Source organism: Arvicanthis niloticus, chromosome 5 (genome assembly GCF_011762505.2).
Source record: "Arvicanthis niloticus isolate mArvNil1 chromosome 5, mArvNil1.pat.X, whole genome shotgun sequence".
NCBI lineage: Eukaryota > Metazoa > Chordata > Mammalia > Rodentia > Muridae > Arvicanthis > Arvicanthis niloticus.
This window is the reverse complement of record NC_047662.1, coordinates 60,912,873-60,932,223: the sequence shown is the minus strand read 5'-3', so window position 1 is coordinate 60,932,223 and position 19,351 is coordinate 60,912,873. Positions and strand designations below refer to the sequence as shown.

The following is a 19,351-nucleotide window of genomic DNA, read 5'->3' as shown; positions in this document are numbered from 1 at the left end:
AATACCAGCAGTTGGGAGACTAGCCAGGGCTACATAGTGAGACCCTGTCTCAAAAAAAAAAGTCAGCAGTTTGGGGAAGGTTGGGCACACAATAAAAGAAGTCGAAAGAAAAAGTCATATACTCCTTGCTGAAGATGCGGGGGGTCTTTCCAGGTTTGGGGGTAAAGGGGAACTGGGTACTTCTTGGATCCAGTCCTACGGATCCAAAGCATACAGGAGCTCCATGACGCAAGGCAACAACAGGGTATCTGAGAGGAGTCCCAGTGAGGATCCAGTATTGATGGTGGAGCAAAAACCAGAGGCCTGGAACCAGACCAAGGACTCACTGCAGTGAACATTCGCAAGTAAAACTGTGTGGACAGAGGGGGATACGGTAGGACACACCATGATAGACTATAACTTCCATGACAACATTTTTGTTCTTTTTGTGGGGAGGTTGCAAAGGCGGATACAAAGGGACGGGCGATGAGTGAGATTGGGGCACATGATATGAAACATACAAAGAATCAGTAAAAAGTTAATAAACGAATAAATGATAAACACCTGAAGCATCTCCTCCAATCCTGACTGATTACACAACCGAAAGACACACTGGCTTGCATGCTGTTCTGATTTTCCCAGGACAGTCATACTCAGGACTTCCCTTTGACTCTGTAGGTTGAAAGAAAAAAAAAAAAAAAAAAAAAAAAGATTGTTGGAAAAGAATGACCTCGTTTGCTGATGAGGACTGCTAACCTGTCAGTCTCTTCCAAGGCTGTGTGTTTTGTTATTAGAACAGAAATGGAATGCTTCTGGGGGAACTCAGAGTCAGGGTCTTCACTCCTGTGCCCTCTAAGGTGTGCGTGGCACGACGCTTGTGAGATGCTCGTCATAAACCAAAGATTGAAAAGGGATTCATACCATTCATATTAAGAATGCATGTAAGTCTTAATGTCCCCAGTCGATCTCCATGGTGTCCGCTTCTTGCTGTCTTCAGTTTGATGAGTCCATTTCTTCTGCCTTGTAGAAAGTCCCGATTGTCAGAAAAACCACAAGTGGTTAGACCATTGAAAATAGAATCTGATTTAAACTGGGACTTTGGGGTTTGTTGTCGTTGTTGTTGTTGTTGTTGTTGTTGTTGATGATGATGATGATGATGATGGTAGTGGTGGGTTTGGTTGTTGTTTCTCTCTTTCTTTGAACACACCCTAGCATTTAACTGTATCCAGTTCCCATCAAGCCATCAAAGATACTTGATTATATTGGCCTTTCTTACACTATGGAGTCAGGCTTTTCCACTAATGACTTCTCATGGTTTCTGTTGTAATTTTGTTTGCCAGACCCCTTCTTGTTTGGCCATCCTGGCACTGGTAGTCTTGTTTTCAACCTCTGATTTTGCTCTGGGCACACCCAGTGTCTCATCTGTATTCTGTTGAATGTGATGAATTTTGAGGGAGTCAGTTCAAGAACACCAGAGGCTTTGTGTACAATATTGGCAGCCTGTCTTGTGGAGTGTTACATGCTGCCAGTGTCACCAGGGCAGTGGTCGCATACCCACCATGCCCTTTTCTTTTTTTCCTGATGCTCATTAACAGTCCCTTTGAAAGGAAAAGGATTTGGACCTTTTCCTTGGTCCAAGAGAATCTTGTTAGGCATTTCTGTTTTAAAAGGACCTTATAGGACATCCAAGATTGATAATTTGAGGTTTGTCTCGCATGCTGCATGTCCTCGTGTTACACTGCATCCCGCCTGGGCACCACTGGCAGGCTGCTTGGGGAAGGCAGAATGAAGTCTGGAACTGGGATCTGCAGCCCGTGTCTTCCTTCACCAGACTGGAAGGGGAAACAGCAGAGTCTGGGACAAATTCTATAGTTCCTTGTCTCTCTCCTCTCTGGTTACCTGGACATGCTGGCATTCCACTGAGAATCAGGAATGGGATCCAGTAGTACCTTTCTCCTCAGGGCCTCTGAGAGCCAAGCAGAGAAGGGAGGCAGAGCTCTGGACTAGTGGAACCCTGTCCGATTAGGAGTGAGAGCCAAGTGTCCCAGAGGGGCTGGAGGGGAGCTAGCCTTCCTCGGGAGTCTTTAGATGTAGGCCCTCCCCACAGTAATCCTTAATGAAGCAGCTCTCTGAGATGGATCTTGCTTGTTCATACTGGTTTATTTGATGGTGGATGTAAATGCATATGCTATATTTGGCGTGAGTCGGGTTATATATCTTTTGTGGAAAAGGAATACCCAAGAAGGGAAGGGAAGCTTGTTGACTGAAGACTCCGGGCTATCTAGATACCTCTTTAGCATGGAGAACTCCAAGTGTTATGCCCATGGTCCTCAGTTAGGTGTCCTGGTTACACATTCCAGAACAGGGAGCAGCTCCACCCCTACTGGTCTCAGGTCTCTGAGATGCTCCAGGTCTGAGTTAACTCAATCTTGCCAGTTCTTTTTATTTGAGTTTTTTTGTTTTTTGTTTGTTTTTTTGTTTTTTGTTTTTTGTTTTGTTGTTGTTGTTTTGTTTTGTTTTGTTTAACCTTTACTTTATCTCCCTTTATTTTAATTTTATGCTGAATTTATTCCTGTGCCATGAGTTTTTTTTTTTTTTTTTTTTCTTCAGTTTCTTCTGGGATATCTTTTTCTTCTGCACAACCTCCTCTTCTGGCTTTGAACAATCTGTTCCTTCTCAGTGAGGATCATCTCAATGTGGCAGGGGGAACTCATGTGTGGGTTAATCTGGCCGTGAGCTCTGTAGGTTTGTCAGCACATTTTGAGTTTCCTGTTCACCTGGATGTGAAGACAAAGGTTTGAACCTTGATTTGCATGATTTTGTAGGGTTTTCTGGGTGGCCACTTACAGGAAGAAGCCTTGCCAGTTCTTATAACCAATTAGTAACATGGTCCTATGTGCCCTACACTACTGTGGGTATTCTTCCATCCTGCCACTTGTGGGGATGGGTAGCTTCCCTCCTGACTCCGGCTTTGCTATGTGGATAAAGATAGCTCAGCTGTTCTCAGAGCTCCAGTTGGACTTTTAGATGGTGTTTCTTCCTTGAGCTTCTTGTGTGCTTTGATCCCAGCACCTTTTGATCTTCAGCGTCGCATTGCCACTTAGGGTTCAAGCAGCAAGTGTGTGGACCCCCAGTTGCTTGCCAAGGGTCTACAGTTACTCCGTCACCAAATGGTAGCAGTTACAAATGTCTTTGAAAATCCAGTGGCCTCTGAACCGCACCGGATCTATGATGAGGTGTCTCATGAAGTAAGACACTTGGGCTAGATGCCTCCTCCCTGCTGCGGTTTGGAAAGGGCCTTTCGTAAACAGGCCAGATTCTAAGAAGAGGCTTAGATGAATTTAGAAGCATAGTTCAGATTGCTGACCAGCTTTGTAGCTTATATTTACTTCTAAGGGTTCACTGAAGGGTGTTGCACAGGGTGCTCTTTCCTGGAGGATTCTGCTGGCTTCTCCCCAATGCTGAAACACTCTTCCTAAGTTTCTGGGCACACTTGGTCCCTGTTTTTTGTTAGATACTGTCTTCATTAAGGTTCCTATTTCTGAGATGAGAACACCACAACTGAAAGGCAGGATATGGAGGAAAAAATTTATTTAGATTACACATCCAGATCATAATTCATCTTTGGAGATTGAGACAGGAATTCAAGCATCACTGGAACCCGGAGGCAGAAGCTGATGCAGGGTCATGGCGGAGTGTTACTTACTGGCTTGCTCAGCCTGCTTTCTTATAGAACCCAGGTCCACTGGCCTGGGGATGGCACTACCTACCATGGACTGGGCCCTCCCCTCAATTAGTGAAGGAAGAAATTGAGAAATTGCTTTACAACTGGATTTTATGGATACATTTTCTCAACTGAGGCCCCTTCCTTTCTCATGACTCCAACTTGTGTCAAGTTGACACACAAAACCAGCTGGTACAGATACTACTTCAGATCCTGTTGTCTGGGTCGAAGAAATATAATACAGTCATGCCATTCAAGAGGTTGAGGGCCCAGGGACAGGGACTTCCAGCAATTTCCCCATGTATCCTTTCTTCCTATGCCATCAATATTTATTATATCACTGAAGTCATTGATTGGACAGGAAGAAAGGATATATGTAAAAATTGTGGGTGTGAGTCTTTATTTTAAGCTTAAAACAAAATTCTTAGAAACAGTAACTTCTGTGACTCAAAATACCAGGTGAAACAATGCCTGTCCTTCAGTGTCCTTAGCTGTTAATGTAAGAATTCTGGGGTATTAGATTCTGATGTGCTCCTTATCTTGGCTTTTGGTTTTGCTTTGTTTTGTTTTGTTTTTTTCCCCAGCTTGTCTTCCAGGAAGAATAAGAGAGTCCTGGGTTTGCTCTGCTCTGTGCTCTGACTCATCAGGAAAGTCCCGCAGTAAATACATGGGCTGATGGATTATGCCTATTTATTTCACCCTCCTAGAGACACAGCCCTGCCGTGGGCTTCCCCTGTGATGTCATCGTTTAAGGCTATAGTCTTGTAGGGGAATGCTCTGGTGTCCACACAGGTCTTTCATCTTAGGTGTGTGGCAGTTCTAACAATTAGAAGTGGACTCCTGAGCTTGATGACTTATACCTGGGACCTCACCCCTGAGGAGGCCACAGCAAGAACATTGTTTGAGGACAGTCCTGAATACCTGGATTATATAGTGACACCAACCCTGTCTAAAACAAAAAAAAGGAAGGCACAGAGACTCATGATGAAGAGTTTCCCAGGGGCCTTTGCATTGCTCCGTCCTACTCCTCTCAGAGGCAGGTGTGGACAGGAGCGTGTTGTTCCTACAGCTTCTCATGTGTCTTCCTCACTCTGCTGAGAATGTTGTCATCTTCAGTTTTATAAGGAAGCAGATACTACTGCGCGTACACTCCCTATGTGCCTCTGCCTTCCCTTTCATCCATGACTAGTGTCCGAGTTCTCCTTTCATACCTAGCTATGCTTAAAGCAAAGTCAGCAACCCCCAAGAAGTAGTTTCTCCTTGGATTCTGCTCTGGAATCTAGTTTCGTTATAGTTCCTCACAGGATCACCACATTCCTGATGTAACAGCTGAGCTGTGGAGCTGAGTGCTGTGGTCAGTTAATGGCAGGCGCTCAGTGATCATTCTCCCACTTATGCCTGAGGAGACCTAGGTTCAGAGATGCAGTTACATACTACCAAGTGGCCACAAACTCAGGTGACTCTAGCCTGTCCGTTCACCCTCATCTGCATGCTTCCAGCTCTCCCGCCCCAATGAGACAGCTCAGATTTTATAACTGGCTTCTGGCTCTTGCTCATTTGTAACACTGCTGGCCCTCAGTGATCCTTGCTGGAACCACCTGTCACTCTTCTGTCTCTGAGTCCCTGGGTCACAGCATCTTGTTCCGTGCACATGCTTGAGCCTACCTGCAAGCTTTCTGGACAGTACTCCCTTTTCCCGCTTGACTACCCTTTAGCTGTTTTCTATAGCTTCCTGTAAGACGTAAACCAAGATACAGTCACAAGTGATACTTTGGGGGCTATCCTCGGGGCTTTGGAAGGCAGAAGCTTAACCGGTGGAAATGGCATTCTGATTGGCTCTTCTCTTAGACTGACTCAGCCCTTCCTGTAATTTCGTGTGAACTGTTCCAACTTGTGGATCTGTGTGCCTCATTAACTCCTGCCACTTTTCTAGGAATAGTGTCCTCCATAAGTTCATATTTAAAAAGCCTTGAACCTTTGCTTGCTTCTCTTTCCAGAGCAATGTTGAATGATTATGTGATGGACAGGAAGACAAGTTACCTGTGAATAATTCAGGAGTGAAAGAAAATGTCACATTCCGCTCTTAGGACCTGGCGATTTCTTAAATATAACTATTGCTGTTTGAAATAGACATTTTTGAAACGGTCATCTGATTCATTGGTGGAATTTAAAATGCTAAAGCCTTTCCAGCCAACTTTTTCCCATTTACAGTTCACAAGTTAAGCATAAAAGCACACAGTGATACCTTTTCCTGCATTTAATATACCTATGTGTAGCTAGTGTTTCCTAGGTAAACAAATAAAATCACATCAACCTGGAACAAGTTGGGACACTTAGGAACCAATAACAGCATTAGTAAATGCTATTGTCCCCTTTTACAGATGCATAGACTGAGGTTCTATCACTGTCTCTTTCAGAGCCTTGAGGCTCATTGCTGAGGTCTGAAGTCTTATATGACCCTCAGATTTTGTGTTGAAATCCTAACCCTTAAGGGAATGATGTCAGATTTATTCCTGCTGTTCCCATCAGAGTTAAGATTTTTGTGATTGGGGGGGAGGGGTTGAAGTTTTTTTTAAAGAATTATTTATTGTATTTTATAGGTATGAACTTTGCCTGTATGTATGTGTGTACACTGCATCTGTGCATGTCTGGTGAGCTCAGTGGTAAGAAGAATGTGTTGGATCTCCTGGAACTGGAGTTGTAGATGGTTGTGAGCTACCATGTGGGTGCTAAGAACCAAACTCGGGTCTTCGGTAACCAGCAAATGCTCTTAACTGCTGAGCCATCTCTCCACCACTCCTCCACCCCATCCCCAAGAACAAAGAATATTTGTTCTTGATTTGCCTAGTATACTGTTAGCAAGATCTCATAACAGATTATAAGGAGGAATAATGAAGCCCTCTTTGTTGACCAGTCTCATCACTGAGGTTTAAACATCCATTAGATTTTTTTCTTTGTTTTTTTTCTGTTGTTGTTGTTGTTAATTGTTAAACAATTGGGAGTACTCCTGAGATCGAAATGATCCTAATGAACTGGGAGAATCTCTTCCCCAGAAACCATCCTTGTGAGCAAAGGCATGTCGCCTTGCGTGCAGTTGACTGACTCTTGCACACTCGTGCCAAGGCTTGCCAGGGACAGAGGACATATTTGGAAACTGCCTCAGAAATGATGTTTTTGTTTCCTAGAAAACAAGTGTTTCTCTCTGGTGCATTTTTAGCTTCTCATTTCTTTAAGGGAGAGTATTGACTAACACCTTCAAGCTAATTCAAAGGTCTCTACTTAAGAAACAACCTACTGGTTGGTTTTTCTGCTGTGCTGTGACTAAAAGAGCCCAGTGTTGTCTCTCTGACTCCCTTGAACTCATTTCTCTTGGCAGTGTGAGCATATGTGTCTCCTTCACTCTTTCAAAGAGATGTTTTGTTTGTGTGTTACTGTTTTTGTTTTAGTGCCTAAGCTGGTCAGTTTTAACTGCCACCTTAACACAATTTAGAATCATCTAGAAAGACAGTCTCAATGAGGAATTATTAAGGCCGGGTAGGCCTGTGGATGTGTCTGTGGGGGTTGTCTTAATTATTAAGTACTGTCAGGAGAACTCGTCAATTGTGGGCAGCACCCATTCCCTAGGCAGAAGTCCTGAGTAATAGGAGAGGAGTCTCTCTGGCATATTATGAGGATGTGATGTGATCACCCTTCTCACTGTAACTTCCCCACAGAGATGGACTCTAGCCTGGAATTGTGAGCTAAACCCTTTCTCTCCTAAGTTGCTTTTTGTCAGAGTATTTTGTCACAGCAACAGAAAGGAAGCTAGGAGAGCATCTACCCTTGCTTGAGAGCCTCAAGCAGTTTGAGGGGTTTCCATGGGAGTTGCGGCCCCATCAAAATGCCAGACTCCCATGTTGATAGAAGAGAGGACAAAAGCAGATGCTCCGTGTGCAGCCGTGGCCAGTGCCAGCCCCTTGTATTATATTATTCCACCCTCGCTTAGCCTATATGGGGTAAGTGGGTTTGTCTCTCCTGCCCCCGCTTTTAAATAGAGGAAGTTCTGAGGCTCAGAGGTCAGAGTGAAATTCTGAAGAACTTCAAGAAATTTCTCAGAAGGCTGAGAAGGTCCAGAAACAGTGTCAGTGGATCTGGTGTCTGAGAAGAGCTAGTCTTCTTGGCATCATCTTTCTGTGTCTTTGTGTAGTAAAAAGGGAATGACTCGGTTCCCTGGATCCTCTTTTGTACGGGCCCTAGGACCAGTCATGAGGATGCTATGTGCCTGCTCCTCATGACCTGGTCTTAGTTTCCTGATATTATGACCTTATAAGGGGTAAAATTTCAGCATAGAAATCTAAAGGTTGTTCAAGCCTTATAAGGTGCTGTGAGGATTTTGTTTTAAATGTATATGGAGTTTGGAGTGTTGAGGACTTTGTACAAGATACATAAGACACATTTGGTTGGCTGGCTGGTTGGTTGGTTTGTTGGTTGGATTTTCATTGAAAGGATGAATTAACATCTCTGGCCCATATCACTCAACAACAGTTGAACTATAACTGTGAACCCAGATGGGCTGGTTTGGTTGGAATCGGGAGGTGGCTGCGTCTGCAAGATTGTTCTAGGCTTTGTGCTGAGTTCCAGACGATGTAATTTCTCTGACAGAGTCTCAAAGGAGGAAGTCAGGTGTTCCACAGGTGACTCACACTTGCTTTAGGACTTCCTTTGGGGTTGCCTTCACATTTCTCAGCTATGGTTGTAAACACCTTGCTCTGTCCGAATTCATTTAGTGTGGACAATTCCTCAGTTTATGATCCTTGTATTGATATATTCTGTTTATAGCAATTTAGCTGTTGATCATTAACCATTTCATAGAGCACAGTGACACTTGAGTTAGTGGTGCAGATGCCACAAGTAGGTGCATCTTCATGGGGTAGAAAAGCATGGATTTTAGTACTACTTTTTCTCTCTTCCCTGGGGCCGAGTGTTCTGGGTCCTCAACCAGCAGCTGACTCTCGGGTGTCTCTACTGTGTTACCATGGCACCTTGATTGACTTCTTACTGCTTCTATAAACGGAGGGATGAGCACTATGGATTATTTGTGTGTGTGTGTGTGTGTGTGTTTTGTTTTTTTTTTTGTTTTTGTAGAGTCTCACTATGTAGCCCTGGAAGTCCTAGGCTGGCCTGAACTCCCAGAGAGCAACCTGCCTCTAAGTATTAGAGTCAAAGTCATATGGCTCGAGGCCCAGCAAGTACTATGTTTTATTAGAAAATGGGAGAATGAAAAATATACAGAATTTACAATAACTATGTGACTTGTAATTAGATACCTTCATTTAATAAGAAAAATGTAAGCCGGGCTTTGGTGGCACACACCTTAACTCCCAGCTCTTGAGGTCAAGGTCAGCCTGGTCTATAGAGTGAGTTCCAGGATAGCTAAGGGTACACAGAGAAACTCTGTCTTGAAGAACGTAAAGAAAGAAAAATGTAAAGTGTTCCGTTTGAAGGAAGGAATAAGACCAGTCAACAAGTATCAAGTAACATAGCAAGATGTGGTGTGTTTGCCGTAGGCAGAGATGTGGGGAGACAGAGGCAGTAAACATGTTGTTGAGATAGGTGTTCCTGCATGAACACCTGTTGCCATAGCTACTAGAAGACTCAGTGTCCCTGCTTTATAATCCTGGTTGTACTCAGGGACTTTGCTACAACTTGACTCATCAAAACTAAAAGCAGGAAGATCTGGAGGTGATAACAAGGCATCCTTTTGTCGGTGAGTCTCCCAGGGAAAACCCTGTTGACATAGGCTAGGGCTGTCAGCTGGATGCCTTGGGGTAAAGTCTGACTTCTCCTTGAGGCTTGTGAAAAAGAATCAAGGAAGCTGGCTTCCTTCCACAGCACTGGGGCTTCTTCATCTCAAAGAGAGATGACTTTGATGCCAAGAAGAGTCACTAGGAATGACCCAGCCCAAGAAATAACTTGGGTCAGTACCAAATTATGCCAGCTGTCTAAATAGAACCAGCAAAAAGAATTTTCCATTCTGCCCCACTCCCACACCAGATTTTCTGCTTTCATCTTTCCTGTATCCCATCCTTGCCTCATCTCCCCTCATCAGGAAAAGGTGGGGGCTGGGGGTGTTCCCTGACTTACTCAGTAGTTCAATTTTAGAAAAATCAATACACACAAAAAAAGTAGTTGGTAGTTTTTTCAGAAAGTTTCCAAGGAGAGAAGTTGAGTGAACTGGCAGTGAGTTCATTTTAGCCTGTCTTTTATGGATTCCAAAAACAGAATTTAGGAAAACAAACAAACAAACAAACAAACAAAAAACCACAAAAGAACAAAACTATTTGAAATAAAAGACTTGAGAACTAGTTAAAGCAGGTAGAAGTAAGCTGAGCAAGAGACAGACAAGCAGTGGAGCAGGGCAATCTAGCTGATATACAGGATGGCCTGAAAAAACGTGAGTGGGATTGAGGCAGTAGTTATTTTTACTTTAATGACATCACGGTCAAATGTGGGTAAGCACTTTGTATGGACCTAAAACAAAGCAATTGTTTAAAAAGTTAGGTTTGGGGGTTTGTTTGGGTTTTTGTTTGTGTGTTTGTGTTAGATTTTAGGGAGACCTGGGTGTAGTCTGATTCAAAATGTACAATGTGCAATTATGAAAGAGCTAATAAATACAAAGAGTCTAGTACAGTTTGGGGGAACTAGTGTGAGTCTGGGAAATGGCACACTGAGCCTACCCTTCTGTGTACATCCTGATAAAATGTTTCAGATTAACTTGGATTGACCTGGCCTCCCTGAGGTCCTGACTTAACAGTCTTAATGGCTACACTTTCATTCCTGGTTAGGAGCTTGTTATAATCCACCCAGAGCGTAGAAGAGTCCAGTTCAAACCTGAAGATGCCCTGCGATAATTACCTTCACTTATCTACAGCTATTGGATAAAGAGTGACCTAGATACTTTAGGCTTTTCACCCTCAGAGGACAGAGACAGAGCTTTTGCAGAAGTACAAACCTCACCACTTTATCTTTGTAGGACATCCTTAAGGCCTCAGACCTTCTATGATGGAAGTCATTGCAGTGCCAGAGGAGTGTGCCACATCCCAATGGCTGAACCGTTTTGCCCCAAAACAAGAGAGGTTAGTAGTCTCCTTACAGGTGTGTCAGAATGGAGCGCTATCTGCAGGTGAATCACTTGGCTGAGTAGGTTCCTCTCTTCCCCTGCCAGCTTTGCTTTTGAAAAGCAGTGGTTTCATGATGAGCCATTTTCTATGGCTGAGAATATCTCCATTAGTTATTTTAAGCAGAATCATTTCACCTGCTGAGCCAGCTCTCCAGCCCCAGAACTGTTTCTGATGCTACTGATGTTTCTTAAAACCTTGCAGTAAGGAAGCCCAGATAAGATGGTCTCTGATCAGAAAAAAATCAGGAGTGCCGTTCTTATTTTGCCATATGTCTTTGGAGAGGCAGCAAGCCAAAAAAAAAAAAAAAAGACTTTCTTCCAAAAGGCCACAGAGTCCATGTAAAAAGAGCAGTGACTGGACAGCTGCACTCTGGAAAATGAAAATGGCACTGGGCCAGACCTTCGATCTGTGTGTGACAAGTGATACCTTAGCTAAGCGAGTGTGATCAGTCAAGACCTCTGTCCAGATTAAAGCCCTGGCATACCCTTTCTGCCTGCAGTGGACCTGAATGTGTGTGTACAGGGTTAGATGGCCTCTTTCAGTGATCTAGGTTTCCTAAGGATATGATAGCAAAAGTCTACTCTAGGTAATTAGTTTGCTAAAGTAGAAAGATAAAATCTTAGACTGTCTGTGTGATTTGTGCTCTTCCCTTTCCAGGTCCTCATAGAAACAGCTAAGAAGCTTGGACTTCGGTGTCATTCTAAGGGGACGATAGTCACAATTGAGGGGCCTCGTTTCAGCTCCCGGGCAGAAAGCTTTATATTCCGTACTTGGGGCGCGGATGTTGTCAATATGACCACTGTTCCAGAGGTGGTGCTTGCTAAGGAGGCTGGAATTTGTTATGCAAGCATTGCCATGGCAACCGATTATGATTGTTGGAAGGAGCATGAAGAAGCGGTAAGTGGGAGTCTCTTCTGATCACGTGAGGTGTGGGCATCAGCCATCAAGAGAATGTCTCATTGGTTTTCTTTGGATTTGTCTCAGGGCCTTTGTACATCTTTTTGCTTTGTTAGATATTTTCTGTAGTTCCTGTTGGAATATAAGATCTTCTACAGAGGGTCAGGGAGTGCTTATCTGAAAATCAACATTGCAGGCACTAAGAGAAAGATATACTTTGTGTGTAGTTTCCTTGCACTGTTGCTATTTATGTTTATTTTCATGGAGAAGGAAAGCCTAGTAAGAAAACCCTGAGTCTCTATCCTGTTCATCATACTGCAGCCACTGTCCCAGCACCTGTTTCACCATCCAGTTATACATAATGCGGTGTCACCTAGTCATGTCATCTGCCCACCCACGTGTACTTGCTGCGAAACACAAATGAATCCCGGTCCTTTGGTTTTAGTAAATGCTTTATTGCTTTATTCTCACTACAGCTGGTGGTAGGGTGTTGCTGTGTATTTATTTATAGGAGAGTCTTGAGGCCAACTGTATCTGGCCTGACAGCTTAAGAGCTCCTCCCAGCTTCATGATCTAGAGAAGCTGTTTTCAATTAATGGGAAACATTAGTTCTTATCCATTCCTGGCAGCACATTGCTTCCTGTCAGATTTTCTACTCAGTCTCAAGCTAGACTCCTCTACAGAGAGAACGGAGGCTGTTATGCCATATGGGTGCTGGGAAGCAGATGGCTAACTTCTGTCAGTGGGAAGGCATAATGCCACAAGAAAGACACACATAAACATGGCATCCACTCAAACAGCCATTTGTGTCATTATCCTTTAAACAAAGTACAGCCTGACATGACAAGGTTCTAGAGTGGCCTAAACTCACCTCAGTTTCCTTGTGGCACTCAACCAGTTATTTAATTTGTTTTTTTCTGAAATGAAGCCAGGAAAAGGAGCAGAGGAGTGGCTCTGCTTTGTGTTTTGTGTGTGTGTGTGTGTGTGTGTGTGTGTTTGTTTTTGCCATTGTAACCTAAATACCCAACAGAACTGATGTGGGAAAGCTACTATAGGAGCTCCAGTGTCACACCCAGGAAGCAGGGAGAGCTAGACTGAACAAGAATGGGTCGGTAACCTCTCTTCCAAGGCCATTGCCCTAGTTATTGCAACAACCCCGACCTCCTCCGAGTACTAGCTCTAAGCTGTGGGTCACAACCCCTTTGGGGATTCAAATGACCCTTTCAGAGGTTGCCTAGACCATTGAAAACACAGATTATTTGCATTACAATTCATAGTGGTAGCACATTACAGTCATGAGGTAGCAATGGAGTTAGTTTTATGGTTGTCGGCTCCACCACACAAGGAGCTGTGCACTAGAGGGTCACAGCATTAGGAAGGTTGAGAACCACTGCCCTAAAGGTTCCACTGGCTGAGGAGCGCCTGTGCTGTACATTGCAGACCCAAGTCATGAAGGAGAGGTAGGACTGTTCACACTGTGCAGAACTCCAGGCCTGGGTATAACCTTCCAGAGTTCAGCCCAACTAGTCTACTTTTGTCAGCTACAGCCTGCCTCCTAAAGAATCAACAGTCTCCCAAAATGTAGCTGCCCAGTGGGGAAGAAGTGTTCAGATCATGAGGCTGTGGGAGGCAGGCAAGAGTCAGGCTGCAGCGAGTGGTTTGGAGAGTACTGAGTCATGGGATCGCTATCACTCAGCTCCATGGAGTGGGCGTGCAAAGAAGCGAACCTTGGAGGTTTGAGCATGACCTTGAAGTGAGGGTTAGGTTGTTGCTGTGAGTCACCGGGGTCAGTAGGAAGGCCATCGTGAATGGAACCCAACAACAGAAACGAAGTTCAGCGTCAACAGGGAAAGTGTATGGGCATGAGTAAAGATAAATAAAGTGGCTTCTGACTGCCAGGAACTCCTGCGTGTGATGAAACTGCACCTCTGCATGTGCGCCGCACTGGAGCCGAGCTTCCGCTGCTGTGTCATGGTGTTTGTGGAAACCATCTGGATGAGGGGACACAAAGATGGAATCATTGTGTCCTTGGATCTTAGCTGTCCTCTAAGCAGGATAAAGCAGGGCAAGGATCTGGGGCCGATGGTCAACTTTTCCCTGTGAACCAGTTTATTCACACACAAAGGTAGATAATGACGTGAGGACGAGTGAGCCCAGCCACGCTCTCTAACCAGTCGTGCTTCATCTGTACCTCCATAATTTTAATTTGGAAACACTGCAGGAGGTAGCTAAGTAATTAGATTATAATTATGCTATAATTACTTAATACGCTCAAGCAAATTTCTAATACCTAGTTAAGTATCATAAATGACGTGCATGTTATAAGTGACTCCTTTGTGCATGCACGCACACGCAAATACATACGTGAGCTTCTGAAGATCCAGTTTAGCACCCAGTTTATGCTTGCATTCTGCCACTTACCCAGCATTCTGCCACTGAGCTACATCCCCAATCCTAGAAGTAGGGTTGGTTTTTTTTTTGTTGTTGTTGGTGGTGGTGGTGGTGGGTGGGTTGTTTGTTTGTTTGTTTGTTTGTGTTTTGTCTTGTACAGAAACTTAAGATGCCAAGTACAGTTGGCACACACCCAAACAGCAGCACTTGGGAAGCAGAAGCAGGAGAATCATGAGTTTGAAAGCACTTTGTGCTACACAGGGAGGGGCTGCTTCCCATCCAAAAGGATGAGGAACAGGGAAAGGGGAGGAGCCAGGGCCTTGTCCTGTTGAGTCTCAAGCTTTAGGTTCCTGCAAGCTTCATGTTACACATGTGGCCCTCTGTCTTATGTATTGGATACTGGATCTAGAGACAGAAGGAAAATTTAAGCACCATAATAATGGTGACTTGTGACTGGAACACAGAGCTAATTGGGATTTTTGTTCTCAGGTGGTTTGTCTTGGTTTGTTCGTTTCTTTAGGCTCTTGGGGGTAGTTTGTGGTGTTAACCACCGGTCCGTTTACTATGAGTCATAAAAATAACACTTTCTTCTTCTTCTTTTTTTTTTTTTTATCTTAAAAGATGCTTTTAGAATATTTGGCTCCTGTTTTAGTTATCCAGTGTAGCAAATTAGACTGGAATCCACTTTTCTGTGGACCAGGAAGGGTGGTGGCGGCTGCTACTGCTGGTCGACATCTGTGATACTTTCTTGGGCTTTTCAGAAATAACATTGGGCTGCTTTAAGGCCTTTCTTCTAAGATGAAGAGCAGTGTTTGGGCTCAGGGGAGTAAATTTGGAGTAAACTACAGCACAGGTTTGTTTTAGTCTGTTCAGGAAGCTATGATAAAATTCCATTAAAAGTAGCTTCTAGACCCAAAAGAAGGTCTTGTTTTTATAGTTCTACAAGTTGAAAAAGTCTAAGATCAAGACTGGCTGTAAGTCTGGTGAGAACCCATTTCATGGTCATATCGTCACTAAACCTCACAAGACGTATAATTCATGTCTTAGTTACTTTTTAAATTGCTGTGAAAAGAACTATGACCAAGACACCTCAGAGAAGAAGCAGCTTACTAGAGGCCCATGGTTCAGAGGGCAGGATATATGGGAGCAGGCCAGTAGGCATGGTGCTGGAGCAGTAGAGTGACCTCAGTCCCTTCCCCAATGGCACACCTCCAGCAAGATCTCCTAATCCTTCCAAACAGTTCCACCAATTGGGGACCAAACATTCAAACAAAAGAGCTTAGAGAGCCATTCTCATTTAAACCACAACAGTGAGAGAGGCTCACTGGTGATACCAGACCCCTTCCTAAGAGCACTGCCAGCCTGACCTAATTAATCAACTCCTGATATCCCGGCTTCCTGACATCCTCAGAGAGAACGAAATTCCTTAAGATGAATTTGGAAGGGAAGCAAGATAGAGACATGGGTAAGTGTTCGGTGAAAAGTTGTAAATACTAGTAAAGTTCTGTGCTCCTCTTTCTCCAGGTGTCAGTGGATGGGGTTTTAAAGACCATGAAAGAAAATGCCAATAAAGCCAAAAGTTTACTCCTCACTGCTATACCTCAAATAGGGTCGATGGAATGGTCAGAAACGCTCCGAAACCTAAAGGTACGTTCCTTACGGCTGTAAGCAGACTCTGCTATGGCTTTAACTATAGTCTGTTGTTGTTCACTTTCAGTTTGGTCCATCTCCTTGTGCATTTTATGCAGGCTGGTGTTTCTTTTTTGTTATCTAGTGCCCCAGATTCTTTCCATCATCTTGGACTTGTCCTTACGTCTTGGTTCAGACAACTGATGCGTTTCCTCTGTGCGCTTCCTGTGTGCTCAGCTTTTTCCTCTTTGGTAGATTGATGCAGGCTGTAGGCAGGCCTTTATCAGTGACAAAGTGGAGGGAAATATCTGCTTTAGGCCAGTAGTACATGAAATTAAGAGAATTATTAATGATGTGTAAATGACAAGTTGCAGATTGGTAGAGTCTCAATTCTAGTATTTGCCCTAAGGATAAAATTTAAACTGACTGTAAGCTTAGAGAGCGTCATTTTAATGACCATTTTGTGACTTGATTAACGGGGGTGAGTAAGGAGCCTCACTGTCATTCTACCTTAGCTTTTTCTTGTACCTAAAGAGAAAGTACCTCCAGGTGTTCTAGAGCTTATCCGATGGCACAGGTTGATAGAAGCTGCCCCTACCTGAATTAGCACCTCCCACAGGAATGAGCCAGAAGTTTAGCATAGTGAAGTAGTAAATGATTAATACTGTTTTCTGTCTTACATGGAATGCCACAGCACAGCCAACATAGAGCCACCCTGAAGTTGGAGAGCAGCACCTGTGAGCTGATATAAACAGGCATTGTGACCATGGTCTCAGCCTGTAGGATTGGGAAGGCCAGGAATGTTGTAATATGATGTCTTCCCTTCGAGGAGATACCCCCACTGGTTTCAGCACCAGATACCTAGGAGATATATGTTTACTTAATGAGTACAGAATTTCCCTCCCATGAAGGGATCTATTGCAGCTAAGATGCACCTGGGGAGGTGGGTGGTTGGGGGGGGGGGTCCACAGGAGATTTAAAAAAATCTATGAATTACAAACAGTGGATTGAATAAAAGAGTTTCAAACAGATGTACTCAGGCTACTCAGAAGTTCGTTTGCTGGAACTATGACTCACTGTGGCCGTTTCAAGTCAGTTTCGGACTTACAAGATATGATAATCCAATTGCGAGCTTTTGGTCTTCCCGGTAACGTTATGCTCACTGCAGTTCCACGTTCCAAGTCAGTCAGTTCCTTAAAAGACATGCTGAGATGGCACAAATCAGTGATCCTTTTGAAGCTGATGTTGTGTGGTCGTATAAATATTCACGTTAAAGTGGATTATTTAGTGTAGCATTCATCAGATTTCAAATGAAATAAAAAATAGAAGTTTGAAGAATTGTCTTTTAGACAAACTTGAGTGTCGTGACCTCTGCTCTGAAATAGTAAGGAACATGGGGCTAATAATATTTACTCTGAATCATCTGGGCACCGAAATGTATATAATGAAATGCATATCAGTCATTCACTCACTAGTTGATTCCACAAACACCAGTCAGCCCTCTGTGTCAAGCTCCAGGTTAGAACAGAACTCAGCTGCAGGGTGTGGCAGCACATGCCTTTAATGCCAGCAGTTGGGAGACAGAGGCAGGTAGATCTCTGTGAGTTCTGGGACCTCCTGGTCTACAGAGTGAATTTCAGGTCAGCTGGGGTGACACAGTGAGATCTTGTCTCCAGAAACAAATTGTAGGACAATTCCCAGAGATCGCCTGGGATGGTGAAGATCCCATTGTGTTGCTGACTGAGGCACATTTAACCTTCCGTGACTTTACAGTGATACAGGAAAAGGGGTAGAGGCCACAAGGGCTATAATGAAGCTGACATGAGCGCTCATCTCTGGGGACTGTTGTGTGATTTTTCACAACAGTCCCCAGAGATGAGCACTACTAACCACAGTTGTCACAGAACGGAAGGACAAATAAGAAATCAAAGTTGCTCCTAAGGTCCCACGTATGGTCAATGGTTCTCCTTAGCTACATTTTTTAATTTCTCTCTCTGTGTGTGTAGACATATCCGTGCCATGGTGAGGGTGTTGAAAGTTAGAGGGCAGCTTGTAGGGTTTGATTCTGTTTCCACCATATGGGTCCCAGTAATTAAGCCCAGGTGTCAGGCTTGGTGGCAAGTACTTTTATTCCAGAAACCATTTTACCTGCCCTAATTAGTGTTTTTTACATTTTGATTAATGTAGAAAGTATCTGAAAAGTTTTAATAAATGTCTGTCCCGTGAGTCCTTCCTATATTCCACAACATCTCAAGGACTGTTGTTCTGTTTTCGCTTTTTAAGTCTGTTATTGTTGTTGCTATTACTGCTTTTCAGAGAAGTGCTAGGATTGTTATGCTGTCTGCTGCCTGTGGTCCCTGTTATCTCTGCTTATTTTTTTTCCTTTCAGAACATGGCCCAGTCTTCCGTTTTACCACCAAGACATTAAAACGTCATGGCTGACACAAGAAGACTTTCTACTTCTCGTCTTTGGGGGATTTTGGTTAAACAAAAATGGGAAAGATCCAAAAGCCTTCATGCCTTTGCCTGGAAAGAGAGACACCGTTAGAGAGTCAACCAAGATCCCGACTTCTCCAGGACCCGGAAGGAAAGCAGACAGCGTGCTGAAATGTAAGGGAACCAAGCCGGACAGCATATCCGTCTCATTTCTCCCTATTAAACTGACAGCAAGGAAGACGTGAGAACATCCACTTCCCTACACTGCTAAGGAGATGGGACCATGTGATTGTAAGCTGATGCCATGTTTTCTGCATCTTTGTTCTAGGAGTTTCTCTTGAAGAAGTTATGGGAGATTCATTCAAAGAATCATGTGTAAAGAAGGATATTACCTCTTAGTAAAATAATCAAAACTATCTGAAATATCAAAAAAAAAAAAAAAAAAAATAGGCGTGCCGTGTCTCTGTTACACACCTAGGCTATGGAGCAGTCAAGTGGAAATCATGTTTTCTTACAAAGAAATGATCAATCTTTTTCTCGACTTTTATGTATAATCAAATAATAAAGTTGTAAAAGTTAAAATGGACTTAGAGAACTCTGAGACTCTTTTGGTGGTGAAGCAAAGATGACAATATTGTAAATGCCCTGTGTGTGTGAGTCAAGATATATAAGCCAAATAACCCCTTTCCCCAAATAAAGAGATAAAGAAATGTGCTGTGTGAAGAGCTTACATCTTTGCTTAAGAAAGATCCTGAGTCACCACACAGCTACTACTATTGTAACTGAGAAAGCCAAGGCCGGAGTTTAACGCTAAAATGTATAAAATGTTAAGACTGCTTCATGGATTAAGCCACTGTGACTCATTACAGTGTATCGGGCGTTTTTTAGTTACTATTTGTTTCTACTCCTTCTTTAAGAGTTGACACATAATCAGTTGGCACTGTTTTCTTTTGTTTAAAAAAAGAAAGCAGGAGCCTAACTTTTGTGTTTTCAAATTACTGTGGTTACAGATGATGCCCTCCAGCACTTGTAGAGGGTCTGTAAAGTGAATTCTCTTGTGTCTGACATTGACCTCAAGATAATAACTTGTTGATTGTAAGCAATAAATGAACTCTGCTCCTGCATTAATGTTGAG

General features: G+C 43.5%; 1 protein-coding gene across 1 annotated transcript in view; it reads left to right on the top strand.

The window, feature by feature from the left end:
• Mtap (methylthioadenosine phosphorylase) overlaps nucleotides 1-18,643 on the top strand; it is a 39,118-nt gene extending 20,475 nt beyond the window's left edge. Inside the window, exons 5-8 of the mRNA XM_034503542.2 lie at nucleotides 10,716-10,818; nucleotides 11,521-11,760; nucleotides 15,676-15,798; nucleotides 18,170-18,643. Of these exons, the coding sequence (XP_034359433.2) occupies nucleotides 10,716-10,818; nucleotides 11,521-11,760; nucleotides 15,676-15,798; nucleotides 18,170-18,208 (505 nt within the window). The 3' untranslated portion in view covers nucleotides 18,209-18,643. The remainder of the gene's footprint in view (nucleotides 1-10,715; nucleotides 10,819-11,520; nucleotides 11,761-15,675; nucleotides 15,799-18,169) is intronic.
• The last annotated feature ends 708 nt before the right edge of the window (nucleotides 18,644-19,351 follow it).